Source organism: Hirundo rustica, chromosome W, assembly GCF_015227805.2.
Source record: "Hirundo rustica isolate bHirRus1 chromosome W, bHirRus1.pri.v3, whole genome shotgun sequence".
Classification (NCBI taxonomy): domain Eukaryota; kingdom Metazoa; phylum Chordata; class Aves; order Passeriformes; family Hirundinidae; genus Hirundo; species Hirundo rustica.
In genome coordinates this window covers 3,641,472-3,666,277 of record NC_053487.1, presented here as the reverse complement: position 1 = coordinate 3,666,277, position 24,806 = coordinate 3,641,472, and the positions used below count along the sequence as shown (strand labels likewise).

The 24,806-nt window shown below is 42.0% G+C and overlaps 1 protein-coding gene across 1 annotated transcript in view; it reads right to left on the bottom strand.

Moving 5' to 3' along the window:
- LOC120764894 (kinesin-like protein KIF2A) overlaps nucleotides 1-24,806 on the bottom strand; it is a 237,047-nt gene that overhangs the window by 108,621 nt on the left and 103,620 nt on the right. The window contains exons 9-14 of the mRNA XM_058423934.1: nucleotides 23,456-23,618; nucleotides 19,256-19,346; nucleotides 19,048-19,111; nucleotides 18,548-18,639; nucleotides 18,113-18,255; nucleotides 17,229-17,433 (exon numbers count right to left, since the gene is read on the bottom strand). Of these exons, the coding sequence (XP_058279917.1) occupies nucleotides 17,229-17,433; nucleotides 18,113-18,255; nucleotides 18,548-18,639; nucleotides 19,048-19,111; nucleotides 19,256-19,346; nucleotides 23,456-23,618 (758 nt within the window). The remainder of the gene's footprint in view (nucleotides 1-17,228; nucleotides 17,434-18,112; nucleotides 18,256-18,547; nucleotides 18,640-19,047; nucleotides 19,112-19,255; nucleotides 19,347-23,455; nucleotides 23,619-24,806) is intronic.

Below are 24,806 nucleotides of genomic sequence, written 5' to 3'. Positions count from 1 at the left end.
AGGGGAGGAGTCAAAGTCAGTGTGCAGAGGTGAAACCCATCCAGTTGGCCTTAGACATTGCTGAACGAGAGAAATGGCCGATACTTTATACTGATTCATGGATAGTGGCAAATGCCCTGTGGGAGTGGTTGTAGCAATGGAAGCAGATAAACTGGCAGTACAGAGATAAACCTGCCCAGGTGGAGAACCTGGTTGTGAAGGTACATCATGTGGATGCTCGTGAACCCAAGAGTCGGGCCACTGAATAACATCAGAACAACCAGCAGATGAATCAGGCTGCTAGGATTGAAGTGGCTCAGGTGGATTTGAATTGGCAACATAAGGATGAATTATTTCTGGCTTGGTGGGTCCATGACACCTTGGGACATCAAAGAAGAGATGCAACATCTAGGTGGGCTTGTGATCGAGGGGTGGACTTAACCATGGACACTATCACACAGGTTATCCTGGAATGTGAAATGTGCTGCAATCAAGCAGGGCCAAGCAGGTAAAGCCTCTGTGGTATGGGGGACGATAGCTGAAATATAAGTATGGGGAGGCCTGGCAGACTGACTATATCACACTCCCCCAAGCCTGTAACAGCAAGCGCTGTGTGCTTACAATGGTGGAAACAACCACCAGATGGCTGGAAACATACCCTGTGCCCCATGGCACTGCCTAGAACAGTATCCTGGGCCTTGGAAAGGAAGTCTTATGGTGACATGGTACTCCAGAAAGAATTGAGTTAGACAATGGAAGCCATTTTCAAAACAACCTCATAGACACTTGTGCCAAAGAACATGACACTGAGTGGGTGTATCATATTCCCTATTATGCACCAGCTTCTGTGTCATGGGTTAGTACAGTTTGGTTTTTTAGTTATAGAAGAATGTAGAATAATTCTCCAGGTCAGGACCTGGGAATTGCTTTAGAAAGGACAGGGACCTATCAGAGGGTTAGTTGGAATATTGGCATCTGCTTTGACCACTGAAAATTGTTGGCTACAACTTTGGGAAGTACCATATAAAACCCCTTGATTTCCTGTAGGTGGGCTTTTTCCTTCTTTCCTTTGCCCAGAGAGAGACAGGTAACATTGAGTTGGGCCTGCTGCTCACCCCTTTTTAGGGGGGAGCTGGCCTGAGGCCTGGCTGGATTCTATCGGCTCCTGGGTGTGGGGAGGAAGGAGAGGTTACTGCTTTACAAAAACTACTTTCTCCAAACTTCTCTGGAGCAGGGAGAGATCTCTGCTGGGCCCCTTATAAGAGCTATGGGCACCATTTAAGCTGAGGCCACCCCAATTTACACCGAGGGGTGGGCTGAGAAGGCATTTATGATCCTGCTTAGTTTTTTTTGTGATTCCAGACTGCCCGGGTGCTCTGATCTCTGATGTTTCTGTGTGAGTTCTTCCTCCCTCACCAGCACAGCCTTGAACATCTAACACCACGAGCTACAGAGAGAGAGACAAAGACTCTGAGCAGATTTAACCCTTTCCTGGCAACATGAAGCTTCCAGAGCTTGGCCCTTCTCTGAGAGAGTAATAAAGGACAGAGTGAACATAAAGAAAAAAACAGCATGAAGTCAGTAGAGCAAGAGTGAAAGGACTATTGGGACAGAAGGTTGAAGAGTTGGTTGTTCCATTCTTACTTGAGCTATAGAAATGAACTCTATATTTAAATCATTCCTTTAAATCATGGGAAAGATATGCATTTGGGGAGATGATTTAGTTTTGTGTGTAGATTTAAGCAAAAGTGTTTGTGATGGACTAAGTAATATTAATCCTATAAGATGCTTCTTGAACAGAGATAAAGATGAGAAGCTCTCTGTGCCAGTGAAGAAGTGAGAAGATATATCTGTACCTTGAGATGAAGAATCCTTTGCTTTTAGAGTTATTCATCTTTAAAAGGTGACACCCCAGTATGTAAAAGTCTAAGACCCATGACCCATAAGCAGCTTGGGAACCTGCTAATGGGAGGAGCCACAAAGGCAGGTTTCTCTGGGCGGTTGTTTTTGTGACAGTTTAAAAAACCCACAAGAGAACTGTTCTAAGCTGTCAGTGGGATCCATGACTCTAAGAGAGACTCTTCCCCTTAAGAATTGATGAAAGACTATTGTCAGATAGTAAAACTGACTGAAAATTACAAGTTTTGTCTCTTTATGTTGTTTTGTAAGAAAGTGGACAGTTTGTAAGGGGAGGGGAAAGTGTTTTTAGAGTTTCATTCTGTTTTAGTTTTTTTCCAACTTTCTTTTTCCTATTCTTTTAGTATGTGTTAATAAACTATTTGTTAACTTTTAAGGTTGAACCTACTTTGTTTTTTTTTCTCCTAGTCTCTCTCCCACAGAAAAAGAGTGAGTACTAAGACCAGAATTTAGTAAATGTGAAACCACTACACTCTGGAAAGATCTAACAATGTAATGGACTGTTAAAAAACTACACTGAGAGGAATTTGTGGTGGAACCTTCAGACACTGTGATATACATTTAGCAAAGGCCATCTGGCTAGTCAACATCAGAGGATCTGCCAGTCAGGCTGACCCTGCCCAATTAAAACTGTTAAGTACTTTAAAAGGGGATAGAATTCCTGTGCACATTAAAAATATGCTGGGGAAAACAGTCTGGGTTATTCCTGCCTCAGGCAAAGGCAAATCCATCTGTGGGACTGCTTTTGCTCAAGGACCGGGATGTACTTGGTGGGTAATGCGGGACAATGGGCAAGTCCGGTGTGTGCCTCAAGGGGATTTGATTTTGGGTAAGAATAGCCAATGAATTAAATTGTATTATGTTAATAATTATCCAATATTGATCTGGCTTCAACTGCAACAATCCAATACCATTCACCATCTTTCCTGTCCTGAAGGACTGCTATGACAGATGGAGCCCAAGTTCATGGACTAAATGAACTCAACAGACTTATAGGGATGGTTCATAAACTAAGGGAATGATATCTGTGTGTATATCTATTGTGATATATGTTGTGATAAATTTGTGTTTTAGATGTTATAAGCTCTAAACTGTATCACAAGCAGAAGGTTTCCACAAAACTGAGGAAACTTCTGCTTGCCGAGACTAATTTGCAATTGTAGAGATTCCAGACAATGGCAGGGCGAAGTCCAAATTAAGAAGCAAAAGGAAGGGCCAGACAGGAGATGTCCCATCCATCAAGGGAGGGTCCACTGCCTTCTCCGGTGATTAACACATGATACCAGTCTAGAAGTGGAAGACCCAGAGATGTCGCTATCAGCATCCCAATGCCGACTTCTCCGAACCCCATTCAAGTGCCTGATTCTGCCGGGAAGAAGCGGAGCCAAGCTGCCAGAGAAAGAAAACACATGAATATGTGCGGCAGATACGAACTAACAATAAAACTGCCTCAGGGAAGAAAAACTGTATAAAACCTGCTCACTGAATCTAAGAGATCGTGAAAGGGGAGGATTAGTTCAGTTGCAGCCATCTCTGCGTTCACCCAACTTCGATAACCCGGGATCGAGGTTGTCTCTTTTATTGTGGCTGTTTCAGATTGTTATTTTTAAAATGGCAGAATAAAATTACTTTATATCAAATTGGCTATTTATCGTCCATAACATCTATCAAAAAATAGGAAAGGTGATGGTGTATTGGAAAGTGTGGGACCTGGCATGAAATAAATGGTATGGATTAGGGTGGAGACTGTCCTGGTTTTGGCTAAGATAGAGTTAATTTTCTTCTTAGTAGCTTGTAGTGCTGTGTTTTGCATTCAGTGTGAGAATAATGCTGCTAACACACTGATGTTTTGGTTGTTGTTGAGCAGTGCTTACCTTGAGTCAAGGGCCTTTCAGTGTCTCATGCTTTGCCAGGGAGAAGCTGCACAAGAAGCTGTGAGGGAGCATGGCCAGGACAGCTGACCAGAACTAGCCAAAGGGATATTCCATACCATACAATATTCCCAGTATAGAAACTGGGGGAAGTTGGTCGGGACAGGCTGATAGCTGCTGGGGGATGGGCTGGGCATCAGTCAGTGTGGTGAGGGACTGTACTGTTGTCCTGGGGTGACTGTGTATCCCCAATCGTCTGTTGGGTGCAGGGGGGAGGGCAAGCGCGGTTTGTTTTTCCCCAGGAAAACTCTGCTCATCGGAGTGACCTTGAAGCGGGGGAGCTGGTACACGGCAAGACGAAAGAAGCTCTGTTGTTTTTTCCCCGGCAGTTAGTTAGTTTAGTGCTAGTGTAGTTAGACGCTGTAGAATAGCTGAAGCTTTTTGCCTTTTTTTTTCTTTTTCTTTTTTTGTCCTTTTTTCCTTCCTTTTTGCTTTTTTTGCCCTCTCCTCGGAACTCTTACAACCTCTCCGGACTAAGGACCTGGGGAAGCACCGGGGGCCTCCACAGGGGACCCACCCCACCAAGACCAGCCCTGCACATCTCCTTTTCTCCCAGCGTCAGCGGAGACGGAGCGGTGGAGCACAGTGACGACCCTCAAGAGGAGACTTTCTTTAAGTTTGTTATCCCTCCGTAAGCGGCACGAAGCTCTTGTCATCGGGTATTGTGCTGGGAGTGCTTTGCCTGTTTAATAAACAGGTTTTTTCCACTTCTCTCTGAGGAAATCTTTTTTCCCGAACCGGTTGGAGGAGGGGAGGGGGGCCCCATGGGAGGGTTTCTCCCAAAATCTGCCTGAAACCACCACAACTGTGCATCACTTGTTTCTTTTGGGGTTTATTTCTGTCTCTCTCCTTTTCAATACAATTATTATTATTGCTATTATCTTTAACTTTAGTTCAATTATTAAGCTGTTCTTATCTAAACCCATGGGTGTTACCTTATTTCAGATACTCCTTCCCATCCCAGTGGGGAAGGGGTGAGGGGATTGAGTGAGCAGCTGCATGGTACTTAGTTTCTAGCTGGGGTTAAACCACTACAAAAGATATATATTTTTAAATATTTTCTTAATTAAAAAAACCCCAACTGAGATCAGTAAGTATATTTCCAGTTAGTATTTCAGACCTTGAGTACAAGAGTAAGTTATCTGTCCCCCCATTTTAGGTGTATATAAAAAAAAAGGTGTTCAAATTCAACTACTGGGTTGTTGGGTTTGGCTTGTTGGGTATTTTTTTTAAACTACATGAAAATTGATAGCAAAATGTTTCTGCAATATTTCTACTTGGTGTGATATATGACCTAAAGTTAATTCATGTTGTGATGTGTAATTAATCCACGATAAAATGTAATAATATGCAATGTAAAATTGATCTGCATTCAATCTAAATTGAGATCAGCAAACCTAAAAGTATGTTTAGGGTTAACTAAGACTAAAACTGCACGGAGGGACACGGGGGTTGGGGGAAAGAGGAATTCCTGCCGGGAACCGCTTTGGGATAACCAAACAAAAAGGGCTAAGAGAACAGAAAATGGGAGATGGGCACGCTAATGATCGAATGATTAGAATCAGATCGGTATCTTATCTGTTCTGGCCTGATTTAACATTTCCAAACCTTCTCCGGACACGGCAATCATGGCATTGTTCCACTCTGAGAATCCATTCAACGAACTCCGGACCTGAACATGAATACCTAATGAAGCTACCAAGACGCACGAGTCCTACGGTCTCTGTCCACTTTCAGCGGAAGACTGTATAAAAACCAGCAACGATGAACGCAATTTGTGAACAGAGGGGGTGGCGGGCTGACAGAGTCGGTTACCGCATTCACCCAGTGCCGAAACCCCGGGATTCGACGCTGTCCCTTTTAATTGTGGCTATTGGAGACTGAGTTTAAGTCTCAAAATAAAATTCTAAATTTTGATTCATGGAATTTTGGCTTGGAGATTTATTACAATTTGGTGACCCCGACGTGATGGTCTGATTTTGGGACCCTCGGACCCCTGTCTCTGGCCAGGAGGCGCCCTGCTGATTTCAGCGGCCTGGCAGAGCCGGGAGACCTTGTGGAACCGATCAAACCACACGACGAACTTAAGCAAAAGCCACACTTAAAAGGGGGATAGGCGAGATCAGAGCTCTCGGGGAACTCGGGGAGATCCGGAATACAGGGCTTCCACGGCCGTGGCGAAGACACAACTCGTAAAACTCTACGTGCACGAAGAATCCACGCAAGAAAAGGATCGTAAGTATTGCGTGGTTGAGTGGGGGTGACCGAGTGTGTGAGTGAGACGTGATTTTATCACGGGGCGAGTGTGGACCCCAAGATCGCAGTTCCACTTCCCCGCGAGGGGTGTGGTTGGTCGCGGGGGAAGCGAAAGTTACGGGAGTAATAAACGCACCTCACACATAAAACCCAAAACTCGGGGAGTTTGGGGGGGGGTGTCGGTCACAGGAAGGCTGAGAGGGAAGGGTACGTCCTCAGGAGTTCCGGGACTGGTAAACCTTTCAGCCTAGGACCAGGGAAGGGTCCGGGGAGAGAAAAGCAGGAAAAGGAGAGCACATAATCATTAGGGGAAACCCCGGGAGGGATCAATCACCCTTAAGAGTTAGTAGCCAGTGACACTATAAAATGGGACAAAGGAAAAGTAAAACACGGGAGAAAGCCGCAGGGAAATCCGCAAAGGGAGTAGCTCGGGACATTCCAGAGATTCCACTTGAAAGTCCTTTGGGATGGATGTTAAAACATTGGGAGGAATGCCCTGCATGGAAAAAGAAATCTAAAGAAAAAATGATACACTATTGCATAGAGGTTTGGGGGGGGGGGGGGGGTGTTGAAGTACAGGACCATGTAATATGGCCTGTCTTCGGAACATTTGAGGAGTGGATTTGTAATGCTTTAGTCAGCTACGTGAAAAGGGGAAAGAACAAGGAGGAATACGAGTATGCTAGAATTTGGGGGAAAACAGATACTAAACTTTTACCGGTGAGACTTAAAAATCCCACTGGAACCTCAAGTGATAAATGGGAACCTTTAGATAACTTGCCTCCACCATACCTCATGCCTCCACCACCACCTGCACCAAACCCGGGTGCCCCTCCCAAACCCCCAGGGTCCAGGCTTCCCCCTATGCAAGGAATCCCCGCCCCTTCACTGATCGCATCAGTGCCTCCTCCAGGACCACAGTCCCCACGGGCAGTGGTTCAACCCCCACCCTCCGGGCTCCCTCCCCCGCTAGAACCCACGCCAGTTCCCCAGCCTTCCTGGCAGGGTGCCCCGCTTCCCAAGCCCCAAGCCCCGCTCCTCGATTCCTCATCACTCGAATTAGATTTGGCCCCTTTCCTCAGCCCCACTGTACAGGCTCCTCAGAATCCACTAGAGGCCAGACACACTCCACCTGCCAGGAGAACCAGGAGACAATTAAAAAGGTTAAATGAAGCGGAAAGTGAGAATGAGGGTGAAAGAAATAACCTTTTCCCTTTACGGGAAGTGCCCACTGCCCCAGGAATCATCAGATACGTAAACGTACCGATCAACACAAGTGATATTAGAGCTTTCAAAAAGGAAATGGGAAAGCTTATGGATGACCATTTAGGAGTATCAGAAAGATTAGACGAGTTTTTAGGAACTAGCATATACTCATATGAGGACCTTACTGCAATCTTAAGGTCGTTATTTAACACCAAAGAAAGGGAAATGATAAGGCAAGCAGGGATGAGGGAGTGGGAACGTCGAAACCCCCAAAGCACCCCGGGGGACCAGAAATGGCCAAGCCAAGATCCCCGGTGGAACGCTCAGACAGAAGAAGGTAGGAGAAATATGATTGATATGAGGAATATAATAATTCAAGGCATCAGGGAGGTGGTGCCCAGGGGGCAAAACCTAAGTAAAGTATTTGGGGAATGCCAAGGGAAGGAGGAAACCCCTACTGAATGGTTAGAAAGATTAAGAAAGAGCCTCCAGGTATACTCTGGGACAGACCCTGATTCCCCTGTGGGGGAAGTTTTGTTAAAAACCCAATTTGTGGCTAAATCATGGGAGGATATACAGAGGAAATTAGAAAAAATCGAGGGTTGGCAGGAAAAGGGTTTGCAGGAATTGTTGAGGGAAGCTCAGAGAGTATAGATGAGGAGAGATGAGGAGAAACAGAAAATACAAGCAAAGGTGTTGGTGGCAGCAGTAAGGGAAGCCCAAAAACAGGAACGTCCCCAAGACCTAGGGAAAACATTAAAAAGGGTCCCACAGAAAAAGCCAGCCCTCCCTCAGAAGAGGTCCCCTACTAATCAAAATGAGGGACCTGAATGTTTCTATTGTAAAAAGAGGGTCCACCTGAAAAGGGACTGTAAGAAGAGAATGAGGGATGAAAAAATGTTCCAAGAAGACTAGGGATGTCAAAGGCTTTTTATTTTGGGGTCCATAACATCTAAAGAGTCCATGGTAAAACTTAAAATAGAACCTGAAGGGAAGGAGATGGAATTCCTAGTGGACTCTGGGGCCGAAAAAAGTACTTTTAAACAATTGCCCCCAGGGTGTAAAATCAGTAAGGATTCTATGGTGGTCATAGGGGCAAAGGGAGAACCCTTTAAAGTTCCCGTAGTAAAAAATGTAGAAATTGAATCTGAAAATAAGATTTGCTTAGGGGATATGTTATTAGTTGAAGAGACTGATTATAATTTATTGGGCTGAGATCTGATGGTGGCATTGGGTATTAATTTAATAGTGAAAGACTCTAGATTGATAGTAAGTTTATATAAATTGCCCCTCGAGGATGAAAAGAAAATTAATCAGGAGGTATGGCACACGGGAAGGGAGGCGGGGAAACTGGACATGGAACCAATTTCAATTGAAATTGAAAGACCAGAAGACCCCATAAGGGTGAAGCAATATCCTATCTCCCTGGAAGGGAGATGAGGATTAAAGCCTATAATAGAGGATCTAATAGCAAAAGGGATCCTAGAACCCTGTATGTCCCGGCATAACACCCCTATCCTAGCAATAAGGAAAACAGATGGGAGCTATCGATTAGTTCAGGATTTGAGAGCAGTTAATGAGAGAACAAAAACATGGTTCCCCGTAGTAGCAAACCCATACACTCTTTTGAACCGTGTCTCCCCAGAGGATATATGGTATAGCGTAATAGACTTAAAGGATGCTTTTTGGACCTGCCCATTAGCAGAAGGGAGTCGAGACTATTTCGCTTTTCAATGGGAAGACCCAGACACAAATAGAAAACAACAGCTAAGATGGGCTTCCCTCCCCCAGGGGTTTGTCGACTCACCTAATTTGTTTGGACAAGCCCTGGAACAGCTACTAAGCAAATTTTCCCCCGGGGAGGGGACTAAGATCCTGCAATACGTAGATGACCTGTTAATTGCAGGACAAGAGGAGGGGAAAGTAAGAAATTGCACCATATCGTTACTAAACTTTCTAGGAGAAAAAGGATTGAAGGTCTCAAAGTCTAAACTTCAGTTTACAGAGCCTGAAGTAAAGTACCTAGGACATTGGATTACAAAAGGAAAGAAAAGATTAGACCCAGAGAGGGTGGCCAATATAATAGAGTTACCTCCCCCGAGAAACAAGAGACAAGTGAGACAGCTGCTGGGGCTCCTCAGATATTGCCATCAGTGGATAGAGGGCTATAGCGAGAAGGTTAAGTTTTTGTATGAGAAATTAACCACAGATAAGCTAAAATGGACCGAGCAAGATGAAAGAGAATTAAAGCATTTAAAAGAAGCTTTAATTGCAGCCCCTGTCCTAAGCCTCCCCGATGTGAAAAAGAATTTTCAGTTGTTCATAGATGTGAGCAACCACACAGCCCATGGAATCTTAACCCAGGATTGGGCAGGGGGCAAAAAACCTGTAAGCTATATCTCCAAATTACTTGATCCAGTAAGCAGGGGATGGCCCACATGCCTACAGGCAATTGTGGCAGTAGCCCTGCTAGTGGAAGAAGCTAAGAAGATTACCTTTGGGGCCCCGTTAGTAGTTTACACTCCCCACAATGTAAGAACCATCCTACAGCAAAAGGCAGATAAGTGGCTTACAGATGCTAGGCTTTTAAAATACGAGGCCATACTCATTCATGCACCTGAATTAGAACTGAAAACAACCACAGCCAAAAACCCAGCCGAGTTCCTTTTTGGGGAAGCATCAGAAGGGCCCACCCATAATTGCTCTGAAATGATAGAACTCCAAACAAAGGTTTGGGCAGATTTAGAAGATGAGGAACTGGAGGAGGGGGAAAAATGGTTTGTAGATGGATCAGCCCGAATTTTGGAAGGGAAAAGAAAGTCAGGTTATGCCATCATAGATGGAAAAACAGGAAAAGTAGTCGAATCTGGCCCCTTAAGTGCATCCTGGTCAGCACAAGCATGTGAACTATATGCAGTCCTGCAGGCTCTAAAAGGGCTAAAAGGAAAAGCAGGGACCATTTACACAGATTCCAAATATGCTTTTGGAGTAGTACACACATTTGGAAAAATTTGGGAAGAAAGGGGATTAATAAACACACGAGGGAAAAGCCTAGTACATGAAAATTTAATAAGACAAATTTTAGAGGCTATAAGAGAGCCGAAAGCCATCGCTGTAGTTTATGTAAAAGGGCATCAGGTGGGGATGCAGTTCAGAACAAGGGGAAATAACCTAGCAGATCAGGAGGCAAGAAGAGCAGCGCTCCTTACCCTAAATGCTCCAGAAACCTTAGAGGGTGAACCCCAGGAATTCCCTCCCTGCCCCTCTGAAAAGGAAATAAAGGAATTCAAGAAAATAGGAGGAATGCTAGAGGATGGGAAATGGAAACTACCTGATGGTCGAGAATTAATACCAAAGGCCTATGCCAGAAAAATTTTAAGAAGACTACACTTGCAGACCCATTGGGGAACCCAGGCCCTGGCTGAGCAATTCTTAAAATTCTTTGTGTGTAAAGGAATCTATAAACTAGCAAAACAGGAGGTCCAGGGATGTATGATATGTCAAAAGATAAATAAATCTAGGAATAGGCAAGTATGCCAAGGGGGACGTCCTTTAGCCTACCGCCCCTTCGGGAGGATCCAAGTGGATTTTACTGAGTTACCAAAAATTGGGAGGCATAGATACCTATTAGTATTAGTAGACCAATTAACCCACTGGGTAGAAGCATTCCCTGGTCCTCGGGCCACCGCTCAAGTAGTGGCTAAGAAACTACTAGAGGAAATAATACCCAGATATGGAATCCCAGACTCCATCGATTCAGACCAGGGGACACACTTCACCTCCAAAATCATAAAACATTTAGCAAATGCCTTAGGAATTCGGTGGGAATACCATATGCCCTGGCACCCCCAGAGTTCAGGACAGGTAGAAAGGATGAATCAAACATTGAAAGCCCAAATATCAAAACTTATGCTTGAGACCAAGATGTCATGGGTAAAGTGCCTTCCCCTGGCACTTCTGAACATCAGGACTCAACCCCACTCAGGATCAGGGCTATCTCCTTTTGAGATGTTATATGGAATGCCATACGAACATGGAATGCCAGTGGGACACCCTCGAATTGAGGACTGTCAAATACAATCTTATCTTGTATCAATTAATAAAAATTTACAGGAACTTCGAAAGCGTGGACTAGTATTAGAGTACACCTTTAGGATTTGCCATCTACAAGATCCAGCTGGGAGACAAGGTGTTAATCAAAACGTGGAAAGAAGCGCCGCTGACTCCTCACTGGGAGGGACCTTTCCTCGTCCTCCTGACCACAGACACTGCAGTAAGAACCGCGGAAAAAGGTTGGACACACTCTTCTCGAGTAAAAAGGGTCGAGCCGCGCCATAACATTCCGGAGTGGAGAATAACCTCTTCACCAGTAGACCTGAAGCTGAAAATTCACCGACAGACTCAATGACCAACCGGTATTCTATAAGTTGTATCCAAGAGGGGTGTACCTGTCATCCTTTTGTTCATTTTAAGTGTGCTCATTGTAAAGAGATTTGGGTAGCTCATTGTTACAGAGGGATCAGACCTTGGAGCCTGTGTGAAAATTGCTTAGAGGAGGAAAGGCAGCTCACAGACCTTTTCCTTTACATTGCCACTGAAGCAGGTATATTAGAATTGGATTCCCTGGGGTGGTTCCATCTATTCACAAACAGGTTGAGGGGAAAGCTAAATATAAGGGCTGAGCCTCTGGCATTTAAGTGTAGGAGGACAGTTAAAGTATCTTGTATAGCAGACCAAATAAAATTAGCCAGGTGGGGCACGTACAAAAGGCGATATGCTCACAGGACAGACTATGGAGGCCCGGAAGAATACCCTTGCTGCCGAGAAGATGGTTTGCCTCGCCGCTGGTAGCACCCCGGTGGGCAGAGGCAAAGGCAGAGGGGTACACCTATGGGTAATCCTGGTGATCCTGAGCCTAGTCGTGTACCGCACGAATGGCCTCTCTAACCCTAAGGGACAAATGGGGCATGAAAAGGAGTGCCTAAAGGAGACTCAGCAAGAGCCTACCTGGGGTCAAAATTTAGCTTTCTGGGTACATTTTAATTGTCCAGAATTCCAACAAAGGGGGGTTTGCACCCACAACGAAAGTTGGTTCAGGGTATGTGAATTAAAGGAAAAAACCATATACCATGACCCAGTGGCAATGTCTAGAAAAAGGAGAGATCTGAGTAGCCTGCCCATAATTCCTATCTGTGAAAAGTGTAATAAAACTGTGTGGGTTGGGGGTAAGAAAGAATCCACCTTTGTAGCATATTTTCAGGTAAACAAGCTATGCTATGATCAGAATAAATTAGGGATGTGTACGCTGAATGGAAAAACCCATTGAGTTGGACAGAATGAAAGGCTTAAGACAGCTTCCTTGAGCAGCGGGTGTTGGAGAGGAGGAAGCCAAGAAACCCTATAAATATGATTGCCTATATTCTGAGAATGAGAAACCTGTAGGTGAGATAGAATTGAAAGTAAGTTTTGATGTTTAAGATGTATTAGACACTGGATGTCTGGGAAAACAGTTATGTGACCATCTGAAGGTTACCTGCAGCCAGACCCAGAGGTCAAATGGAATGTTCTGTCTCACCCCTCAATGTATGGTTCATCCCACACCTGTACCCCTCCCCTGAAGTATCAGGTATCTGTAACCCCATTGGCCCAAGGCTTGTTCCAGCCCACCTTGAAGACCCCTGATAAGGGGTCCCAGGGGGGCTGGACAGTCTCTTTGCTTGCACCCTTTCCCGAGGACTTTCCTCTCTTGGAATTTCCTCTCCCTACTTCTCCCTTCCCCCACTTTCCTAAGCCTTGCCATGAGCTGCAGCCTGGCAGCTCAGAGCAAGGCCCCCACATCCCTTACAATAAACCTCATCTTCTAAAACCTAACTTCAGAGATCTCTCGTCTACATTTATCTACACCGTCCTGGAGTCCTCAGCAGCAGGAGGAAGCAATTTCTAAAAGCGGGCCCATCATCCTAGATCTATTAAGTGAGAACGATGAAAGAGTTTGCTTAAAGTTAGAAAGGATCTTCTGCTTCTCTAAAAATGAGGAGGGGATGATTCCAGAAAGCAAAATACAGAGGGTGGCCCAGGAATTAAAAAGGCAGGAGCTGGAGGCAAAAAGAAAAAGGATGAAGCAAGAAAGGATGAAGTCACTCAGTGAACAATACAAACAGTTAGAAAAACAATCTAGTGATTGGAGTTTGCCAGCCTCTAGTAAAAATCTTTTTATAGAACTAGTGCAGGAAATTGCCACAGAATTAGGGCTGTCAAATTGCTGGATTTGTGGGGGACTAAAGTCAGCTGAAAAATGGCCCTGGAAAGGTGAAAGTTTAGCTCCAGAACAACTTTTAAAATGGGACAACCAAATAATAAAAGCGATGTCACAACCTGAGGGGTGGACCTTAGAGAAAAGGATAATAGGGACCATCTGCATTGGTAGAGAAGGGAATAAATACACTGAGGTAGTGGGATATACCCCTTGCATATCCACGCTGGCTATCAACTCTAACAATAAGACTAAGGTCTGGCAGCCTGAGCCACCTGCTGGATACTAGAGCAGGAAGAAAGAAAAAGGGTGTGACTGGATTAGTAAAATTGAGCTATGTTGGAATGAATTAGCTGGGGCCAACCCTTACCAATCATTAGGGAACCTAAAAGAGTTCTGGGAATGACCAGAAAGCACAGAAATTAAGTAGAAAGCCCCGAGTGGAATTTATTGGATCTGTGGGAAAAAGGCCTATAGTGAACTACCCCGCAAGTGGAAAGGATCCTGCACTCTGGGGATGATTAGACCTTCCTTTTTCACACTGCCCCGATCAGATAGCAACCTGCTAGGTGCTCCATTATATGAGACCCTAAACAGAAAAAGAAGGGAAACAAAAAGAGAACTCCCAAATGCAGGGGTGTGGTGGTGTGAGAATTGTTTTTATTAAGTTATTAAGTTATTTTTGTAAGATTTTTAAGTTATTTTTATAATGGTTGAGTCCACTGTATACCCCTGTGTTCTGCATTGGTTTTCCCTTATGAGTTAGGTTGTTTTGTCTACTGTAAAACCAGACGTTTTCTGTCATTCATTCCTTCCCTGCACCTGTTGCTGTCAATTCCCCCCCTCTCTCCTCGTGGTCACCCTGTCTGTCACTCGGAGACCCTTCCCTGGCTTCCAGAAAACTCCGGGAGGGGTGTCGAGTGATAGGCTGGGGCCTGGGAGACCCCCTCCCATCATTTTGTGGTTGGTCCCCAGTTCTATGGTTCACACCCCCGGTTAACCCCCCAATTCCTGTAACTGGCTGACCGGTTGTCACCACCCCCGTTTCCACCCCCCCTTAAAAACTGCCGCGTGCCTGCCCTCAGGGTCTCTCCTGGGTAGCAGGTTGCAGCGTGCAGAGCCCCGCATCCCTCTGCCTCAATAAACCTACGTTACATCCTGCTCGGGAGAGTCCGCCTTTCATTAGCTGCCGGGGTTGCTTACGTCATCTACGTGCCCGTCGCTGGCGGTGGGGTTCAAGTTCCCACAGGGAGGAAGCGGCGTGCTTTGTCCGCCGCTCCGACCATACCACGTTGCCGCAGTGAGACTCTGAGCTAGCCCGTGGCCGCGCGGGTCAGCGCGAACTGGACACTGTGACACAGGGGGAAGCCAGAAATGGGGAAGCGAGGAGTGGCCAGCTGAACATATAATAGAATACTACGGTCCTGCGACCTGGGCCCGGGATAGAAGTTGGGGTTACAGAACTCCAGTTTATTTACTAAACAGGTTAATCAGATTGCAGGCCGTAGTAGAAATAGTTTTGAACCACACCTCAGATGCTTTGGAGCTATTAGCCCAGCAGCACTCACAGATGAGGGCATTTGTGTATCAGAATAGAATTGCTTTAGATTACCTGTTAGCAGAAGAGGGAGGAGTGTGTACGAAATTCAACGATTCAGAATGTTGCATAGAGATAAATGATTACGGAGAAACTATCAGGGGTTTAGCAGCTGAAATAAAGAAGGTATCACATGTACCTGTTCAAAAATAGAATTCAATCCTCCAGGCCTCCTGGTGGGATCAATTGTTTGGGACAGGGGCTTGGTGGAAGAAAGTGGGGTTCTTCATTTTATGTTCAGCAGCAGGATTCATCTTCTTACCATGCTTGATACCTTGTTCTATCCGGCTCATTCACACAGTAGTTCAAGGAATGCAAATCGCAACATTGCCCACAGATCCCGAATTAGCCTCAGGAGGGTTTAGCAAAAACAGTAAGGTATCAAAAATCATGAAGTTAAACGAAAAAAGGAGCAGAGCAGCAGAAGTTCTGGCAAAGTTTGAAGCTCGGGTACAAGAAGGAGATGAGGGAAAATGTCCTAGGGTAACTTTATGATGCTTGTATCCCCAATCGTCTGTTCTGTTTGTGCTGTATATTGAGTCCTGTGCCTTTAAGACTGGTTCTAAGAGCAAGGAGAAGCGCGGAGTTTGTTTTGAGAAAACTGCCTGACTCCTCCACATTCTACTGCGGACAGGGTGTTCGGCGGAGGCTTGGAGAGACTGCAGGACAGAGATTTTTTTTTTTGCTTTTGGTTAGTTTCAGCTAGCTAGGGCAGAGAAGTTCCCTGGACTGTTTTTTTCCTTTTTCTTGGAACTGTTTAAACCTGCTCTGGACTAAAAACCCAGGGGAGCACTGGGGGCTGCACCTGCAGCCCACCGGGGCCTGGACCTCGGCATTTTCCAGCAGCGCCGGAGAGACTGGGACTGAGGAGAGACTGAGAGAGAGAGCCGAACCACACCCACGGCAAGGACTTTCTCAATTTGCCATCTCACTTCAGAAGGAGAGGTTTTATTGTTTCATATTATTCATTCTTTATACTTGTATGCACTTCATTTGTTTAGTAAAATAGTTTTTTCCACTTTTCTCCAAAGAGGTTTTTTTTTACCAGACCGGTTGGAGGGAGGGGCCACTTGGGCTTGCTTCCTTAGAGGGATCCTCTACAGGGGTTTTCTCCCAAATTTGTCCCAAACCAGGACATAAAATCATATTAGAGTGAATCTGAAGAAGAATAGGAGGACTATAAAGATAATGTTTAAATATAGAAAGCTTTTTGTGTTTGGTAATATTCTTGTTAAGAAGCTTTTTTGTCAAAAAGAAAAAAAAGGCAATAACAGGAACACGAATTAAATGTGTTTATATAGAAGGGGAGGGATTGTGATATATGTCCTAAAGTTAATTCGTGTTGTGATGTGTAATTAATCCACGATAAAATGTAATAATATGCAATGTAAAATTGATCTGCATTCAGTCTAAGTTGAGATCAGCAAACCTAAAAGTATGTTTAGGGTTAACTAAGACTAAAACTGCACGGAGGGACACGGGGGTTGGGGGAAAGAGGAATTCCTGCCGGGAACCGCTTTGGGATAACCAAACAAAAAGGGCTAAGAGAAGGAAAATGGGAGATGAGCGCGCTAACGATCGAATGATTAGAATCAGATCGGTATCTTATCTGTTCCGGCCTGAAACTCCGGACCTGAACATGAATACCTAATGAAGCTACCAAGACGCACGAGTCCTACGGTCTCTGTCCACTTTCAGGGGAAGACTGTATGAAAACCAGCAATGATGAACGCAATTTGTGAACAGAGGGGGTGGTGGGCTGACAGAGTCGGTTACCGCGTTCACCCAGTGCCGAAACCCCGGGATTCAACGCTGTCCCTTTTAATTGTGGCTACTGGAGACTGAGTTTAAGTCTCAAAATAAAATTCTAAATTTTGATTCACGGAATTTTGGCTTGGCGATTTATTACATTGGTAATTACCAAGTGTTTTTTCAGGCATTTAAAGGAAAAACAAGATTATATTTTACATGTCACTTCAGTAGACAATGTAGAGAATCAAAGCCTGCAAAAACACTCATTTCAATAGTCACTGATACTATATGTGGAAGGTTTTCACCTACTCAAAGGCAATGGAAACATTTCAGTTACCTTGAGTGCTAAAAGGCTCTTGTTAATTTCCGCACCTTCCAGTCGAGTCTGCCTATCTGCACTAGAAGTATCTGCTCCTCTTTCATTGCCAGCCAAATCAATCAGAGAAAATTTACCATGCAATTTCCCTTTCCTTCTGAGAATAATCTGAAACACTGCATGGCTTCGAGATGAGTGTGCATTTGCAGATGTCTGGCCGGATGTCCTTTAACAAAAGGAAAGGAAGGACATATGAACAGGCAAAGGATCATATATGTTAAACACATTACCCTCAGAACATTAGTTTTCAGGGCATAGTCCTGTGTTTACTCATATAATTTGATGCACACAGTATAATTATACCTATTTTACCAATTCTTCAAACATAAATGGAAGATTAGTAGCATTTTACTACTACTCTCTTAAAAGCAAGAATAAACAGATCTCCAAAGATTTCAGACTATCAGAGAGTTTATACACAAAATGCTGCATGTGGTACTTTTATCTAATCAGTCAGCAGTCTATCACAAGGCTAATTTTAAAAACAATAAGGCTGGATCTTAACAAAACACCAAATTTTATACTTTTGTCACTACATATGAAGGCCTTTTAAAACTGAAGAATCTGGCAGTATTCCAGATTATAAATGATGTGAATTTAAGTCAGTAAACTGGTTATATAATGCATGCAATTCACATCCTGTAGAAAAATTAGTTCATATTTCTATCTGGCTAAAAACTCTAAACTATCTTTATTCAAAAATTAGCAGATTCCTTACTTGCAGCCAACATTATCAAAAATAACACTGCATATTAAAAAGCCATCACTATGAAGAGACAAAAATAAATGTCTTGTTGCAATTCTTTAATTTGCAATGAAAAATTGGTGAAAGCTATGTGAGATACCTGCAGCTGTTGCCTATTTCAATAAACTTAAGAACATCTTCAACACATTTGACTTCCCGTTCCTGTAATCCCACCACCTGGACTTGCTGTTTACCATCTTCTAACACTCTTAATTTTGTCTTCCTGTTCAACAAGTCAAAAACCTTGGGGAGGAGGGGAACATAACAGTTAAAGAGGAGCTTTAAAAGACATTTTTGCTTCAAATCTCATATCAGAATATTCAAAGCATTCCATGCACAATCCTGCTTGAGCAGGGAGGTTGGACCAGATGACCCACTGTGGTCCCTACCAACCTGTGATTGAAAGGGAAGTGTAAAGAATTATTTGAAATAAAGCTTTTAGAACAAAAAGGAAAAAATCTTTTATGTGACAAACTCACAATCTTGTTTGTGAAAGAGAAATTCCATCTTCCTCAGAAAAAAATCAGGTACTTACCTTACCACTATAGATCTCAAAAAATGTTGCATATACTTGAAGTTCTAACTTGTTATAATTTGGCTTCTTTAGCATTAAAAAGACATCTCTAGCTGTGAATACATTTACAAAATAAAAAGAAATGTAGTTATGTACTTTCATTTAGTGAAGACTCATTAATACATAGCAGTCTATTTTACAGCATCTCATATTTTGCAAATGTAACAGTCAATCAAGTCAATCAATTAAGAAACACTGCAGTTTAAACTGCCACATTATGTTGGAAGATGCATAAGACTCAAAAACTGTAAACTCAATCATCATTTATATTTCTTACATTTCTTAAGTTATCTATAAATATTTACCTTACCATGTAAAAACTACACACCTAGAAACTTTTTATGTTACCAAAACTCCACTGTAATGCAAAATATATAGACCCTTCTGTTTGTACAACAGGAAGTAGAAATGCATTGACCTCAACTAATTTGCAAAATGCCAACAGAACAATAAAGTCTCACCTGCAAGTGCATATATTCCTTTAGAACAATCTTGGTTCTTTCCTGAAAAGTCACCACCCATAGTCTAAATTAGAAAAAAAAAAAAGTCCAAAAATACACTGTAAAGATCACAGAACTTTAACTTACATATTTGTTACTTATTAGAATTCATTGAAGTGTATAATACACAAAAATAAGTGTATTGCTGACATGTAGAGGAAATACTTACATGGGTTTTTCCACTGCCTGTTTGTCCATATGCAAAACAAGTGGCCATTCCCCTTTCAAATATGGTCTCTACTAATGGTCGAGCTGTAAACCTTAAATGTAAAAAACAACAGTATTTAAGAAATTTAATTACTTTAAAAAGCCCACACTACCACAAGGACACTATAAATTTTAATGCCAGAAGTGACAAAGCCAGTTCTGAACTTTGAGAGGCCAAAGGATATCTCCACATTAATTCCTGAACTAAAGAGGCTACCAGCTCTAGGGCATTCAAATATCCTAAACATTTAGAGAAAAGCTACAAGGTGTTTCCCATTTATTTCACAAAAAAATTGGTTTTCTTCAAATCCTGAGAAAAATAATTTTCTTGTTTTAGTGATGCAACATGGCAGTTTACTAAATGGAGTTTGGAGCTCCCTAAAGAAGGCACCATTATAAGAAGTAGGACAGTGCAGCACTTAAATTCTTAGATTTTGCCAATACAAAAAATCCACTACAGTTTTTGCTCCTTAAATCAGCTTCCAAGATTATGTTTAGAAGACAAGTGGTCAAAAACACATTGCATGTCTTAATATTTTGAGAACATAGTTATGCTGAGACAAGGCTAAATAAAACATCTACCCAGGCTCATCAGAATGGAAAAATCCAGTTATCCCTTAAGCATTATTTGATGTGTCAAAAATATTTTCCAATATAATTTTTTTCTATTTTAGAGAATTAATTTTTACTTAAATAAATGTAGCTATTGCTCCTAATTCAGCTGCCTCTCAACATTACTTCATGAAAATCTACAAAAGCAAAAGGTAACCTTATGGTGGTTACCTCCACCAGGTGATGGAGGCAAGTGCCTCTCTTTCTAAACTTTTTCCAGGAGTTTACAAATAAAGTATGTTTAGTGACAGAAACAAGAATGATTGCTAACAGAAACACTGAACTGTTACAACCTCCTTTCATTTCACTTTGGAACAAACACATCACTTAGAAAAATAATATGGGTAAGATTAAGCCATTCAGCAACTGAGGGTTATGCAAAAATCTAAGTTTAACCGAATCATCAGTTTTCATCAAAAATGTACCAGATGATTCCTGATCAGCCCTAGTCTTTCTTTTTTACATCCTCCAATTGTATATCCTTTTTTTTTTGTCCTCAAGAGGATATTCCCAATCAGTTTAAGGAAACCTATCAACCTAAGATGCACATTCCATTATCTCTGTTTAATTGAGTTTGAAATTATTTATTTTGCTGATTTATAAAAAAATAGACTTAATTAAATGTATTTTAAAATAAGGCAAAATACAAACATGTCTAGAAATTTTTTGTAAAGCATTATACAACTCCAAATGGTACTATGTCAAAACAGTCAAACTTTCCTTCTAGTAGAACCTTTATTTGCAACCTTGATCCTTCAGAAATATAAACTGATTCTCCTTTAAAATTCAAAAGGCATTTAAGTTTTTTAATACTAAAAAAAGCTTGCAACTCAGTGTTGCAGCTCATGGATTCAAAAATACTTAAAGTACAGCTTAAGTAAAGTAAGATTAAGAAAACAGAGTATTACATTTATTGAGAACATTTTTCAGTATAGAAACATGAGTAATTTTAGCATATTGAAGAAAACTGAAGTAACTTGTTACACTATTTTTTCACCCCCATTGTGACCCTGGTAGTTCTGGTTAGAGCAGAACATGATACCTATCTTCTTCACAATTGTGTTACTACAGGAGGCCTTGAAGTAGATTATCCTTCATGTAATAATCATTATTGTGCCATATGAGGGAGGAAAAAAAAGCTTATACTGCTATACAGACTAGAGATTTATTGTTTCAGTATGAATACAAGCATCTTTCAATATTTCCCATATTACTATTAACTTATTATGCAAGTAATAAAATTTTTGCTGAAGAAACTCAGTACAAAAACATAATAACGTCAAAAATATCCCTCACATTTAAACACTATGTTCACAAAGACAACATGAAGGAGGGAGATTACAGGAACTGGTTGTCAGGAGAAAAACTTGCAAGAGGTTGTAAAGAAAAGGCTAGACAGAAAAGCAAAACTTGAGACAAAGGAAGGACATGGGGTGTAGGCCCCTTTGAGCCCTTCTGAGAAATGTCTCAAACACTCATAATGAAGCAATTGGAAACAGCCAGGTGTTCCATGACATATGCCATGAGATATGTGTCCAAGGGATTTCCATGGGCATGATGGCCTGCTAATGGGGTAATAAGTTATCAGGTAAAGGCTCTCTCTCTCTCCTCTCCAGCGTTGTTTCACTGCATCTCTAGCTAAGTATTCTTGAATCTGAGTCACTTTCCTCCCCCTCTTGTGTTGGAAAGTCCTAAGGGATACTGACTCTTTACCCAATAAGTGACCGGGGAGAGCTAGGAAGTGACCTTTCATCTATGAGCCGGGAGAAGTTCGAACAGACAACAGATGTCTGGGAAAGGCCAAAGCTCAACTGCTCCTCTATGTGAAGATGTGATCTCCGTTTTACAGAGGCACACCTCACCAGCTAGATCACTCTCCCACAGCTCTTTACTATCATGAAAGAAAAGATGCTAACAGCAGACAATCATTAGAGACAGAAATTTCCAAGGGCATAGCTTTGTTGTTTAGAAGTTTTTTCATTAGTGTAAACTAACAGACTAAAAATTTTTTACTTTTGTTACACTTCTTCTTTTACTTCTATCAAGCATAGATGTTGAGGGTTAAGTTTGTTCCTTTTTTTTCCTTATAGAACTTTTCTCTATAAGTTACTAAGAGACTAAGTACTAATGCTTAGATGGTGCTTGACCAACACAAAGGAGGTGGCCGAAAGTCAGGAGGGGGAAGATTGCACAAGTTTTAAAGCAAGAAAAAGACAGAGCTGGGGGAGCTGGGGGCTCTTCTTGCTCTGGGCATTGGAGAGGACAACCAAGCTGCTGATTGCTGTGGGAGAAGTCCACTGTCAACAAGAAGTCCAGTCCTAGGAAAATCTACCATCATCTGCTCATGTGCCCAGGAATTCAGAGCTCCTTCGCCTGCCCTGTTGGAGCTGGGCCAGCTCTGTCTGGCCATCGTGGCTTCTCCAGCACTGCTCCTTTTGCTACGCTGTAACCCCGCACCACCCTGCCTGCCGGGGCAACCCCCCTGCCTGCCGGGGACATCCTGCTGTCCCAGCCACCAGCCCGGGAGTTTCCACTGCTCCAGCTTGGTGCTCCCAGAGTCCCAAGAGATCAGACTGCCCCAGGCTTTGTTTCACAAAGCCCCTCGAGGTTCCTGGTTCTGTTTATTATTAATGCTGTAGTAGTTGTTGCTTGTTTGCCTTGTTATACTTACTTGTAAAGAACTGTTATTCCTTTCCCCATACCTCTGCCTGAAAAGCCCCTTTAATTTTCTAAATTATAATAACTTGGAGGGAGGGGATTGGAATTCCCTGCTCCTAGAGAGGCCCTGCCCCTCCCTAGCAGATACCTGTCTTTCAAACCAAGACAACAGGACACAAGTTTTTATTTTCAAGGCCTTTTAATAATTCTCTTATCCACCTATAGGATGTTAGATTCTAACATCAGTCAGGATATGATGCCCACTTTGACTTCCTAATTGTTGGATGTAAACCAAGAATTAAGATAATTCTCTGTCCCAACTCCTTAAGGGTATGGGAAGCACTTTCTAAGTATACGGAAAATTATCTTAATCAAATTCCTTTCTAATATCAATATTCTTTGCCAAAAAATTCACAATATTTATACTACGTACCAAGATTATGTCTTATTATGGTGTCTAACCTTGTCGGCTACTGTATCTAATCCATTTAGCAACTTGTACAAGGTAAACAGCTACTTCTAAACAAGTTTTTTAAAGTATTGTGTGCATTATTGTTTCAACTGTGGAAGTGAAACAGAAGAATAAAGGAGAAAATGAAGATCCACATACCATGGGGTCTCTCTCTCTGCTCTTTCCCCACCCTCTCCTAATTGGTTTGCCTCCTGAGGAGGCAATACACACTAGAGCCTGAAAAAGCCTTGGGGGAGAACTGAGAGCAGGATTCAGGATAAACAGAGCTAAACCAAAAGTAAACAGGCAAAAGAATGGAGTTAGCAACCTACATATCTGATAACAGAGAGAATAGAAGTCCATGACCAAGGTAAGCCCACAGTTATTGACATCAAGGATATATGAGAAAAAAGATTCCCAAAACCCCCCATATACACATACCTGTAAACCATTTCATTAGGAGCCATGTCATCAAAGGCATAATCAAAACGAAAAGTTTGGTTTTCTAGGTACCTTGTTAAATCCACCTTTTGTTTTGGTTCATGTACCATCACAACATCTTTACTAGGAATTGTTATTACATCAAGGTCTCTCATTAAAGTTTCTATAAAATAAATGAAATATATTTAAGTAGTAACACATCACTATTTTTTACATATTTTAATTTTTTACACTCTTATAATGTCTCATATAACACAGCTCTTCCAAGTAACGACACTGCAATGGACTTGGGCTTCTGATACTAGATAGTAATCTGCTAAGTAAGAGATTTCATTTTTGAAGTCGTCCAATCTTACCAGGTGCTAGAAGGTAAAGAAAGGTTGTACAAATTTGATTAGAAAAACTAAAATAATTAATGATAGCACTATTATTATAGCTTAATTTTAAAAGTCTGTCTTTTCATTTTTCTTAAATTCTTAAAGTTATAGTCATATCTTCACAGCTTTCAAAAAGAAAAAAAAAATAATTTCATTCTACATGGTTTCATTTTTGCATTCCTCCTGGAATCTCAGGTCTTTAATATAGAATTTCTCTAAAGTAAAATGTTTTCTTTAAATTATTTTGTAAGCAGAAAAAGCTGAACATGCTAAAGATGTTTCCTATCACTAGGAATAAACAGAAGCCATCTAGATGCAATTTTAGTAGTGAGTCCTGAGGTTATAATTACTACATAGCACTACAATTTATTGCCAATTGTTGCATGAGATATGACTCAGCAAAAGAGAGAACCCAGCGATCCATGAGATGCACAAAAATAATGATCCTTTCTGTGTACAGTCAGGATCACTGCTGTGTCCTACTTGCATTTCTATGTAAAATTTCTTAAGGCATGCAGTTCAAGAATTTGATGTAGCTCTATATAATCAGATAGACATCTTTTCATCAGTTAAAATGCTGATCAAACAGCACAATGGTTAATATTGCATGACATTACACACCGACATAAATATGCATTCAAGTCACTATATATTCAATTTTTCAACTGCACTGCAATAAAAAAAAATGCAATTATTCTGCAGCAATCACAGAGAATAAATAAGGAATAATGGTGAAAAGACCTCTATAAAGGTAATTTTTTTCAGAAAAACTTTAACTAAAGCAGTCAAAAGCTGTTTTTTCTTAAACAATTGTTTTAAATATATGTCACTGAAATAAGATCTTAAAATGTTAGTCTGAAGACCTACATCTTGCAAAGTCAATCCACAAAATGGTTGGTGCTGAGAACACCTAAAGATTTTGGTGATAGTTCTGTGAGACTTCCTGAAATTGATTTATACACTTGATTTCTAGT